The sequence below is a fragment of the Protopterus annectens genome, chromosome 8.part0 (assembly GCF_019279795.1).
Source record: "Protopterus annectens isolate FY-2018-M chromosome 8.part0, PAN1.0, whole genome shotgun sequence".
NCBI lineage: Eukaryota > Metazoa > Chordata > Ceratodontiformes > Protopteridae > Protopterus > Protopterus annectens.
In genome coordinates, this window is record NC_056741.1 from 461,535,859 (window position 1) to 461,549,080 (window position 13,222).

Consider the following 13,222-nt stretch of genomic DNA (forward strand, 5'->3'; position numbering starts at 1 on the left):
TTTGTTGCTGAGCTTTAATATAGAAGTACAGGGTCACATAGTTCTTATATTTTTGTTCATTCAGTTTATTTGGTAACTCGGGTGTTGTGAATGCTGGTATGTCACCAAATGTTGTGGCATGTCACCTTTGACACACATGTCATAGATTTGCCATCACTGCTCTAGATGGATGGACAATTTCTGAGACTGACTGCTTATTGTTCCTGAATGCTAACTGTTGCTCAACAGAAATAGGAGAGTCTTGCAAATATGTGGACATGTGAGACGGTATCTGGTTATGTACTGCGGCTTGGAAGTTTTCAACTAGAGACTGATCAAAAACTACTGGTTCCACTGATTAATTCCTATAACTTAGACAAAGTACCTCTCAGATGAAAGGTTAGTTATGAGATTGCGATGTTTCAGTACCAAAGTAATCCATATGCCTGGAAAGTAAGTAATTGTGGTTGACATGTTGTCCTGAAACAGATTACCTGACCAGACACAATTGTATACCAGTGCTTCCTAGATGCATTAACCAGTGACTAAAAAAAGGCTAGTAAAATTGAAAAAACTCACCAAATGTAACTGTGCATTACAGACAATATTTAAGGGACTGATTTCCTAACCATTGGGCACAGGTTAATCATCTCATGCACTGGTACTACACGGTTTGCTACTGTATGAAGATGAAATTGTTGTACTCTCTTCACAGCATGCTGAGTTAAGTGCACAAAAGCCTCACAAAAATTATTTAAGATTTCTGTACCCAGATATATTTAGGGAATGACCAAAATGTACATAGTCATCCTTTTGGAGATAGTTGCCATGAAGCAGGTAAAGAAGAAGAAAAAAAACAAAAGTCTGGCATTTATTTATGCTTGCTTAATGCAGATTTGCTCTTTAGTGAGTATAAAATAAAAAACAAAAGTAAATAAAGAAAAAAATAACTGGTATGTGTGTGAGTCTTTGTGTGTCTGTGTGTGTGAGTGAGACAAATACAAGCACATACCTCTTAACTTCTATGTGGTACAACAGATAGTCCCTCAGCTTGCATTGTCTGAACAATAATTGTGAAATTCTAAGGTCTGACATTATTGACTGACTGTAATCTGCAGTGATTTACCAGCAAATCAAACATTTAGTGAGAGACAGCACAAAAGTGCAGCAAAATCAAGGATATTCTTCAAATTCAGGAACAGTTAAGAAAGATGGGGGTTGCAATGCCTTACATTGTATAATTTTCATTCATTAGCTCACAGTGAGATAGCTTAAGTGTATTGTGTCAGCAATGTGGCTGTAGCTTTTGGACACTGTGTGTGTGCGTGTGTGCATGTGTATGATGTTCTTCGTGTTTCACTGTTGCAGTCATTACATTTGGGTAATCTGCTGGCAGGTTGCCCTCAGTCGGTCTGAATTCCAAAGTCTTGGGTCCTGCGTCAGTTGCGGTCTCCTCTTCCATGACTTCAGGTCTTCAGGGGTATAAAACATGCAGCCGATGCCATTTTCTTTAATCTTTATTGCCGAGCGGTGCCCGAAGCAGAAGCATTTCGCAAGTGCCGGTCAGCTGACTACTGAAATTTTCAAGTTTGAGTTTCAGAACCAAAGTCTTCACTAAAGCTAAGTACCCTGTTGGGAAAACTTTTCTTGCGTTTTACTGATGTCAGAAAAAGTTAATAATTGTATTACTTGTGGGAAGCAAATACCTCATAAGGATTTCCATTTATACTGTATTCCTTGCCTAGGCCCTGATCACAACGTGCATGGCTGTCGGTTTTGTGCTAGATTTAACCAACGCACCTATTAAGTGTTGGTATATTTTTGCATCAAAGTATTTTGGAAACAGATTTAACTACCCAGAAATGTCGTCGGATAGCAATCTGACTACCAGAGTACATAAAAAAACACAAAGAAAAGGACAGAGAAAGGCAGTCGAGATCCAAAACCGACAACAAAGCTTCTCCTAAGCCAGTCGGCGGTTCGCTGGTGCTCAGTGAGGCGCTTTTGCAGCCCCTGATACCAGCTACCTTCGAGTCGCAGGCCCTCTACCAACACCCATGTGGAGTCTCGCATGCCGCAAGATACTCAAGGTATTGGACCAACCGATATAACTCCCTTGGATGGGTCCAGAGCCACTGAGCAGGCACTGGCTTCTGAGGGTATATTCAGACCTCCACATTTGTATATCAAACCGACGACAGCTGCAAAACCAAAGACAAAAGCAACTTCTAAAACTAAAAAAAAGACGCATGAGCCATGTGCACAGGCCTCTATGCCTAAAAAACAGATGATCAAAATGGCTGAAGACCTTCTTACCTTGATCAGGTGTACCCATCCCCCTCCTGATAAAAGGCCTAGGCAAGACACTGATTATGAATATTCAGATCAGGTTTCTATTTCTTCTGATTCCTCTTCTGATCAGGAATTATCTATACCTCCATATGAGGATTTTGATGCTGAGGAGTCTGCATCTCCTCCTGAGGATTATTCATTTTGAGAAACCTTGCATACTTTGAGGGAGCATTTTCACTGGGAGAGTCAAGACTTCTCAAAATCAAAAAAGAAGCTTAGGGATTTCCTTCTTCTCCTTCAGCACAGGCCTTTAACCATTCCCCCTGTTTTAGACATTGTGGATGATGTATTTTCGGAGTCAAGCTTGTCCCCTGACTCCTTACCTTCAGCTCCCAGTAAGCCTGACTTGATAGTACAGGGTTCCTGACTCGCATACATTTTTATTTAGAAACCCTGCTGCTGATCCTGAAACTATTTCACAGGGTCCAAAGGGAGTTAAGGCCTCAACAGCAAAAAATCAAACCCCTTCTGACAGAGATTCAAGGGCACTGGACAGATGGGGAAAAAAGGTTTATACATCTGCAACCTTGGCAATCAGGGCCTTAAACTGTCAATTTCATATGCTTAAGTACCAACAACATGTTATGGGATTGCTGACACAGAAAATTATGTTGATTTCAGAATGTGCAGAAAATAAAGAATTGCAAGAATTATTGCATGCAGCTGAACAAGTTGGAAAGCATACTTTGCAATGTGGTTTTGATTCCTTAGAGGCCTCCTGCAGGGCCGCAGTTACTGGATCTGTGATTAGGAGGCATGCCTGGTTAAAGGAACAAAATTTACCTGATCATGTTAAAGCTAAATTGCTAGATGCACCTTCACAGCATGATTCTCTGTTTGGTATTAAGGCAGAAGAGATTTTAAAGAAAATGGAAGACAAAGCTAAGTCTATGCAAACTGTTAGACTTCTTACAAGTTCAGCCACCAAGATGCAGTAGACACTGGCCTACCAAAAATTGGTCCTTTCCTGTTTCAGACAGAGCTCAAAGGGGCAAATCCAGACACCCTAAGGGTTCCAGATTCCAGGCGCAAGATTCATACAGGTCAAAGCAATGGGTGCTTCCACCTCCAAATCTGGAGGAGATAAAGCGCAAACCTACAGAAAGCAAACCCAATGACTTCCCTCTGCCTTCACCAAGCACTTCTCTTTTGTCAGCACCCATAGGGGGAAAATTAGCACATTTTGCTCAAAATTGGCAGTTAATAACCCAGGACAAGTGGGTTCTAAACATCGTATCGCAGGGGTACAGATTCCATTTCCACACTCTGTCAATGGCAAATGGTTGGCCAGATCTGCCAAAAAAAATCAATGGGCAGAGTCACAGAAACAGGTTACGTCCCTCATGGATATGGGGGCCATTCAGACAGTACCAGAACCGGAAAAAGGACAAGGTTTTTATTCAAGACTGTTCTTGGTACCCAGAAAGGACAAGGCCTAGCGGCCAATACTGGATTTATCGATTTTGAACACATACCTGGACATTCCAAAATTCAAAATGCTGACTTTGCAGCAGCTTCTGCCCATGCTAGGCAAGAATGATTGGCTGGTGACTTTAGACCTAAAAGAGGCATACCTGCATGTCCCAATAAGACAATCATGCAGAAGATACCTCAGATTCAAGGCTGGCTTAATGCATTACCAATTCTCTGCACTGCCCTTTTGCTTATCTACTGCACCCAGGGTCTTTACAAAGTGCCTGGCACCAGTAATGACATTTTGCAGACAAAGTCTTATACAAATATATCCTTACTTGGACAACTGTCTCATTCAAGCAGAGAACAAGGACATTCTTCTTCGACACCTGGCGTTTGTGAAAAGGCTTCTAACATGCCTAGGGTGCACAATAAACGAAAAGAAATCACAACTGGTACCCTCTCAAAAGATAACATTCCTGGGTGCAAGCTTGAATACAACTGCCCAGATGGTTTACCTCACTCCGGACAAGCAAAGGCAACTGACTACTTACTTCAAACTGATGGCAGCAAAAACCCAGTCTTCTGCAAGACAAATTCTGCAGGCTCTGGGCTTCATGGCATCCTGCATACTACTGATTCCATATGCAAGACTGCATATGAGGAAACTTCAGTGGTACCTAAAAAGTTTACGGCGTCAACATTCTCACAGTCTGGAAACAATGATTCCTCTCATTCTCTGCTTTCAATAGGAGTTTCTATGGTGGGCAAAGGCATGTCACCAAAACATGGGACATCCATTCACTCTACCCCCTGCCAGTCAAACCATGACAACAGACCAATCAGATTATGCTTGGGGGGCCCACATGGCAGGAAGATGCATTCAGGGCATATGGTCACCAAAACAAATGCATCTGCATATCAACCAAAAAGAGACACTAGCTGTTCAAAATGCCCTAACAGCCTTCAAGGACTTACTTCACCCAGGACAACTACTGATAAAGGCGGACAACACCGCAGTCGTGTGGTATATAAACAAGCAAGGGGGCACACACTCTTACCCCCTCTGCAGATTAGCCATGGCACTGTGGAACATGGCTTTGACCTACCAAATACATCTTCAAGCTTAATTCCTGCCAGGAAAACAAATCACTCTGGCAGGCGATTTAAGCAGCAACCTTATGGACCCTCACGAGTGGAAACTAAATCCACAAGTCTTCAGCATGATAACAGAGAAATGGGGGGGCCCAGACATAGATCTATTTGCCTCTCCTCAAAATTATCAATTGAAAAGATTCTGCACAAGGACTTATCACAGACAAGCATGGAAAGTGGACGCTCTATCCTTCAGTTGGAAAAACCTATCAGTTTATGTATTTCCTCCTCTGCCTCTTCTCCCCAAGGTCCTCCTAAAAGTCAGATGAGAAACCAAAGATGATACTAATTGCCCCGGACTGACCCCGCCAATACTGGTACCCATTCCTAAGGAACTTGTCTCAATACCCAGCTTGGACCTTGCCTCAAAGACCACAACTACTGTCCCAGCAAAACAATCAGATCCTGCACAATCTACTGCAAACTCTGAACCTGGCAGCATGGCTGATCATGTAGTCATACAAACAACACCTCTCAGTAAAGCTGTGATGGATGTCATTTTGGAAGCCAGAAGGCCTAGTACTAGAAAATCTTATGCTGACAAATGGAAGAGATTCTGTGCTTGGAATCAAGCACAAGGGACTAATACAGCAGAACCAAATATTCCTCAGATATTGCAATACTTAACTGAGATGCTTGACAAAGGCCTATCTTTCTCGTCAATTAAAATCCATGCTTCTGCCATTTCGGCTCATTACAATACAGAGCCACCAATCTTTTCTCATCCTTTACTAAAGCAGTATCTTAGAGGAGCCAAAAATTTAAGGCCTCCTAGAAGATCACCACTGCCTGCATGGGACCTCAATTATGTGTTGGAAAAGGTCACCCTGCCTCCCTTTGAACCAGCTGCTACCTCTGGTATAAAGATCTTATCATGGAAAAAAGCTCTGCTTCTAGCAATTACTTCAGCAAGAAGAGTTTCAGAGCTACAGGCCCTCATGGCTATAGAGGCTTTTATCATAGTTTACCCAGACAGGGTATCTCTGAGGACAAATCCTACTTTTATGCCTAAGGTGGTTTCCAGTGTGGCTCTTAACCAAACAATTCATCTGCCAACCTTTTATCCAAATCCGCAGAACAAGGGAGAGAGAATTCTGCATTCCTTGGACGTACACAGACAACTAAGATTCTACTTAAGCAGGACTAAAGCTCTAAGAAAAACTGAGTAATTACTAGTGTCATATGCTGCAGGATCAGAGGGCAAGGCTATTTCAAAGCAGACAGTTTCAAAGTGGATAAGCCACTGCATCCGTTTCTACTACTTATACCATGGTAAACCTGTGCCCAAGGGCATTAGGTCTCCTTCCACCAGAGCTGCAGCTACTTCATCTGTCTTTCTAAGGGGAGTACCAACCAAAGACATTCTAGACGCTGCTACTTGGAGGTCTATTCACACCTTCACAAAGCATTATAATTTGCCTCTTTACTCTACTCTAAATCCAGAGCAGGCTTTGCCACTGCAGTTCTGCAGGACCTTATAGCCACTCCTAATGCTGTTTAGCTCCAACCCCCCAACCATAGCTTTGGGATTCTATCCAAATGTAATGACTGCAACATTGAAACACGAAGAACATAGTACAGTTGTGTACACTTAGCATAAATGTAGATGTTTGAGTGTATTCACTGTTGAGGTCCAGGTTACCCTCCCGCCATCCCCCTGTCATTCTGGAGTTTCTTTCCTTCTCTAACTTCTACAACCTATGTGGTGTATTTGCTTGTAGATGAGGGTAAAGTTTTTATTGATGTGTGTGTGTGTGTGTGTGTATGTGTATGTATATATATGTATATGTGTGTGTGTGTGTATATATATATATATATATATATATATATATATATATATATATATATACATAATATTTATTTATTTATTTTTGCTACCTTTTTGGGGACACCTGACATATCGGGGGCAAGAAAAACTAAAGAAAATGGCGTCGGCTGCATGTTTTATACCCCTGACGTCATGGAAGAGGAGACAGCAACCGACGCAGGACCCAAGACTTTTGAATTCAGGCTGACCTGCCAGCAGATTACCCAAATGTAATGACTGCAACAGTGAATACACTCTAACATCTACATTTATGGTAAGTGTACACAACTGGACTTTTGTGGTTCTATGCATGTATATGTATGAGTCTCTGTCTGACTGTGTTTCTGAATCTGTGTTCACAGACTTTAAATGCATAACTTATATTTTGGATGCAAAATACACCATTCAGCAGTAAAATTGAAATATTATTTATTTTATTTATTTATTATTTATTTACATTTGTTTACTGGGAAATTCCGACTAGACACAGGTCCTTTTTCAGCAGAGGCCTGGGGAGAAAAGCTCCACAGAAAGACATGGTAGATGGGAAAACAATAACAATAAAAGTATGTATACAGTAGAAGTGATCTTGACATGGAGTAATACTGGAGCAAAATCGGTACAATTGAGTAGTAAGCTCTAATTACAAACATTGAGAAATAAGAAGTAAAACACAGTGCTACAAATGTTTTAGAGAGTGACTAGATAACAATAATAGTAGACTAAAAAGATAGCTAAATCCTGGAAGGATTAACAAGCAATAAGTAATCTTCAGTTCAGTTTTGTAGTGATAGAGAGGATAGTCTGTCCTAAATCTGGGAAAGGAGAGAAGGGTTGAAGGGGAGAGGGGTTATTGGTCGGGGTTTGGACAAGGACAAAGCCAGTGAGAAATTAGGTGAGATTTAAGTGCAGTCTTGAAAAGACTACAGGAAGGAAGGATAGTTATGGCAGTGGGAAAGTTTGTTCCAGAGCTTGGATATAGCGCAGGAAAAAAAGTGCTTCACCTGCTGAGTTTTTGGCTTTGGTGACCTGGAGTAGATTTTTGTTGCAGGAGCGCAGTGTTCTAGAAGAGTTGTAGGGTTTGAGAATTGTATGGAGCGATGGGATACGGAGAGGGTGGTTTACTAGTTTATGAGCAAAGGTGAGTTGAGTTTGGTGTAGGAGTTGTGGGAGTTCAAGACAGTCAAGGTTTTTAAGGGAGACACAGTGGTGACTGCGGTAGGAGGCACCAGTGGCAAATTTTGCGATTTTATTGTAGCAGGCTTCGAGTTTGTGTAGGTCTGACTGTCTGAGATTAGTAAGTATGGGTGATGCATAGAGTAGGGTGGAGATTAGTTGGGAATTGACAATAGAGATTCTTGCTGGTTTGGTGAGGTATTGGTGGCTTCTATATAAGGCACCCATTTTTTTGTGAACTTTTCTTATTGTTCGTGATATGTGGGTGTCAAATTTGAGATTATTGTCTATCAGTACGCCAAGTAGTTTTTTGTGGGCAGTTGGTGAAATGGAGGAATTACCCTTGGCTTGAATAGTAGATGTGGTGTGTTTGGGGTAGATTTGAAGGATTGGAAGATGAGGAGTTTGATTTTATTTGGATTGAGGAGAAGCTGGGCATTAGATAGCCAGCTTTCAACTGAAGAGAAAGATTCTTGGGTGATCTGTTGGAGTTCTGTTAGAGTTGGGGCTGAACAGATGAGGGTGGAATCATCTGCATACTGTATGAGGGAGGCATGTTTGGTGGCAGTGTGCAGGTTGTTGGTGAAAAGGGAGAAAAGTAGGGGGCCAATGATAGAGCCTTGAGGAACCCCGACACTAACAGGGAGGTGAGGGGATAGCTTGTTGTCCTAGATGACTGATTGCTGGCGGCCTTGTAGATGGCTATGGAACCAGTTTGTGTCTGGTGTGGAGAAAGAGAGGTTGGATAGAGCAGAGAGTAGTAGATTGTGTGACACAATGTCAAAGGCTTTAGATAGACCCAGAAATACAGCAGAGGGAGAGGAAGCCATTGTTTTTGTGATTGAGGATAGTGTTTGTGAAGGAGAGGAGAGCAATTGTCGTGCTGTGTTGTGGTCTGAAACCATGCTGGGTATTGGAGAGGAGGTTATTGTTAAGGAGGAAATTGGAGACCTGTGAGTTGATGCATTTTTCGAGTATCTTGGAGAGGGGGGAGAGGTTAGGTGGAGGAATATACCTGTCAACTTCTGAGCACAAGAAATCTGGACAAAATGTAAAGTAATGGGGGGAACAAAGACCCAGAAATAGGGACAGATTTAAAATATTGCTCTTATAAACTTAGAAAGTTGCTATAATAAAATGATTTGTGTTACCATGCATTTTCCGAAGGATGTGAAGTCTGAAACTCGTGTTTTATCATTATTCAGTGACTTCAGTCCTCAGTGATTTGCCAGAAAACCGCAACTTTTATGAGGAATAGACAAAAATATGAGGCAAACATCTGGGCATTTCTTTGAAAATCTGGACAGTTGAGAGGTGTGTGGAAGAACCATTTTATATTTGAAAATATAAAAAAAATACAAAACAGTTTAACAGCAAAATGCAGTAATGCCCTCCAGGGTGGATGCTGTCTGGGGAAGTAACGCCCTTCTTGTGGTGGTAAGGCCCACCTGTGGCATCAGGTTACATAATGCCCCTGGACAGGTGTTAATTCCCTGATAAATGCTGTTGGTCATTATTGCTTGCATACTGTGGATGTGGAATATAGTGTTATGTCCTTAAGCCCTTACCAGTTTCATAATGGTTCATTTCTGTTGTGCTAGTTGCTGTACAGTTGGAGATGTGAGATAAAGTTCTTAATTGCTTTTCTGCTATGCTGACATTTTGTAAGTTATTAAAGTTGTAGTTTAATTTTAGAAACTGTTGTGCTGGCATTTTTAACATATTTGAAATAAGATGAGTGGGTGATTATTGGTAAGCATTGTGACAGTAAGACCTTGTCCCCCTCCTTTAGCTTCCCGCACCAAAGGCATGCCCCAAGGTTCCATGCAGTCACATTTGTTATATTCCATCAGATCCAGCATCATCTACCAGCACCAGTCATCTTGTATGCAGATGATACGGTAATCTTCAGGTCTAATTCTTTCTCCAGAAACTGTGAAAACAAATCTAGAAAAAGGCCATAGTCACTGTTGTAACTGGTTACAAAACAACTTACTTCTCAACTTAAAGAAAAATTGAGATAAATTTTGGTACCTAGCAAAAACTTGGAACTGATTACTTATACCCCCCCGAACTTAAAGTTAATATACTTATCGTGGTGTACAGCTTGATCCATATCTAAAAATCCAGCACCCTATCAACATAAATAAGTAAAAAAAATAAATAAATGATAAACTTCTTTTCTCAGTCAGAAATGTTTCTCATTAACTCGCAGAAGAAAAACAACCTTAAAGCATTACATACTGTCTATGCAAATGTGCAAATACATTATCTTCACACCTGTGAGGTACCATCAATGCCTATAAACTTACAAAACCCAAGTTGTTACTTGGTAAATAGAGTGAATTTGTTAGCTGATTTGAAGTTAAGAACTTTTAAAGAGAAATTAACCCTTTTACTCTCTTGCTATTTGTCTTACTTTCAAAACCACTGTGCATAATCTTGGGTAATTTCCCCTCCATTCCAGCCGTACTACAACTTTGCAATAAACATCAGTGCATCAACCATTGCTTGTTCCTCATTGGCCTTAAACTTTGTGAAACACTACTGTCTAGGCTAAAAGAGCTGCAGTCATACCCCAAATTCCATACAGAGTTGAAAAAGCATCTATTCAAATATGCTGAATGTATGCACGTTGCTATAGCTCCATCACTTAAAGTATTCTAACTCTGCGTTTCTCCTACTCGTCACATTTACATCTCTAACTACTTTGGTTAAATCTTCTGTCTTTCTCTCCCTTTCTCCCACTTCCCTCTTCCTCTTTAAAATGTGACTTCAGTATTGGATATACATTGTACATAGGTATTAATTTTGCTTTCCTCTTATGTCTTTTCCTAACAGTTCTGTAACTGTTGAATTTTGACTTTTTTTTTTGCCTTTTAACGTTCATCTTTTTGTTTTTATCTATTCATGTTTTGCTGACCTGGTTAGTCCCACTAGGCCAGTGGCCTCTTTTCTGGGGAGACCCAAAAAGGGATTCATTCTGACTAGGAGAAATTTGTCCAGGGCACAAAGGAATTTACCCTACTTTTCATGGGAACATTAAATCTGCCTGCGCTACCACTAACTCTGGGAGATGGGGCTTCGGTTTACCATCTTATCCAAACTTTATTGTTATTTAGGAAATCATAAAACTGGCAACTCTAATGTTTCAGTCCTTTCATTGTTTGTATGTATTGCTTTCTCCTTCCTTTCTGGTTCATGTAAGGTCTGTGCTGATTTGAAAATGGTTCTTTAGGATCAGTGTTCAACCATTTAACAAATTTAAATAAATAAGTTAATTAAGAAGTAGTTGCTCTTCAAAAATCCCTGTCATTTTAATGACACACTGAAGTGCAAGGAGTAAATTGAGAATCTTTGTGTAAAACATTGAAAAACTAAAGTACAGAATATATATTGAAATTTAAATTTATGCAAGCTTGTAACTGGACTGTCTTAAGTATTTTTCATTATGTTTCTCTACCTTGCACTCCATGACAGCTGTAATGTTTCAGGTTCTGTGCACATTTGCTTGCTTAAAAGTAAAAGAGAAAAATCAAGCTCTGAAAATGTCTACTGCATTTCACAAGTTTGTCTGTTGACAGTACTCTGAGATTAGGTCTTTTGCTCGTGCTTTTAGTTTATATTTTTACTGGAATAATATATATCTTGTAATGTTTCTTACATCCCACTTCATCGTGTTTCATCACAGTACTTCATAGGTTCATAGGTGTGTACTAGGCTAATGGCCCTGGGGCCTTTACAAGCCTAGCCGTAAGATTACCCTGGCATAGTGCCACCTGACCTTATTTCCCAGTGCCTCTGTCGAGTAGAGCCACTGGTGTTATCCTAGGGATGAATTTTCTGTTTCCCATCCACTCATCAAGATTTCTCTTGAAGAGGGTTAGCTAGGTGCTCTGCTTGTATGGGAAGTCTGTTCCATAGCATGGGCAGTTTTTGGGTTATGACCCTGTCCCTCCAGCATGTTGTGTTAATTGTGGTAATGAGGTTGAGATCTCTGGAGCGTGTGGTGCAGAGGCATTGGGATTTCTTTAGATGTAGCATTTCTAACAGAGCTGGGTCAGACATGGCTTTTTAAGTCAAGCAGAGATCGCCTCTAAGTAGGCGATATGAGACAGAGAATAGTTGGAGTTTTTTTAGTCTCTCCATATAGGACAAGTGTTTAAGGCCTAGGATCCTCTTTGTGAGGTATTTTTGCGGCCTCTCCAGTTGTTATCATTGTGATTTTTTTTCTTTTGACAGTGCTGCTGACCAATTTAATTTACTGTGCTGTAAATTAAAGTGTTTTATACAGTTCAGTGAGCAGGAAGCAAATACATTTTTTTCTCTGTTGATTAGTTGTACATGAAAGTGGAGACTTCTGAATTCAACATTATATTTGAACGGTTAACCATTTAGCTAAAGATAAATTCCTGATTATTTGAAATTACTTGGTGCAGTCATGTTAATTTTTATTATCGAACCACAGCTGTATTACTTGCTACTGATGGTCTCTTTTGGCCAGATTGTTTTTTAATTTTCTTGAGTACTGTAAACACATTTGTTTCATTGTAGGTAAAGAAGGCTCTGTGTGTGCTGATTCAGCATAACTTTGTAACATACCATCTGCACAAGCGAGGTTTTGTGGAGTATGAGGCTCATCCCTCCCTGGTGCTTCGCTTCTTGAGGTATCCCCGCTACATTTACAATGCAAAAACTCTGTATGGAGACATAGGGGAGCTGCTTGTGGAGGAGGTGCTACAGAATGGAAATATGCAGATGAGCTGTGTTGTCAAGAAAGTCTCTGACAGACTGACTGAAACCATGGAAGGTACGCAAGGACCTTGCTGTTGATTTGAACAAAAAGTATAGATTCCCTGTCTAGTTATGTTTCAGAATTTCTCACTCCTTGAACGGTCATGCATATGTGTACCTTCTGGGTACAGTTATGGTAATCACTTTCTACGACTGATTCCTGTGCCATGTTTCATTACAGCATTTCAAGAATGTGACCATTCACTAGAAATGTTCATGCCAGTGTCTGAATGCTTCTTGTCTGATTTCATAATATTAATACATGTAGATTCCTGACAATAGCCATTTTTAGAAGAGTGTGTGTGTGTGTGTGTGTGTGTGTGTGTTTGTGTGTGTGTGTTGGGGTGATAAAAAGTATGTAATAGCAGCAATTTGGTGATAATTTCTTCTTTCTCCTTCCATTACAGTCAAACATCAACATTACGTGTATGTGTTTCCCTTTGGTGGAATGTGTAGGAAGTGTGGTAACGCATCAGATCACTGGTACAGTGGCAAGTACTTGTACACTTGAGGTCTTGAGCATGGCACCATCTCTGTGGGACTATA

General features: G+C 40.6%; 1 protein-coding gene across 7 annotated transcripts in view; it reads left to right on the forward strand.

Moving 5' to 3' along the window:
- POLR3C (RNA polymerase III subunit C) overlaps window positions 1–13,222 on the forward strand; it is an 866,317-nt gene that overhangs the window by 76,219 nt on the left and 776,876 nt on the right. For all 7 annotated transcript variants that reach the window (XM_044079982.1, XM_044079981.1, XM_044079983.1 and 4 more), the window contains exon 3: window positions 12,437–12,692. In XM_044079982.1, coding sequence (XP_043935917.1) covers window positions 12,437–12,692 — 256 coding nt within the window. The remainder of the gene's footprint in view (window positions 1–12,436; window positions 12,693–13,222) is intronic.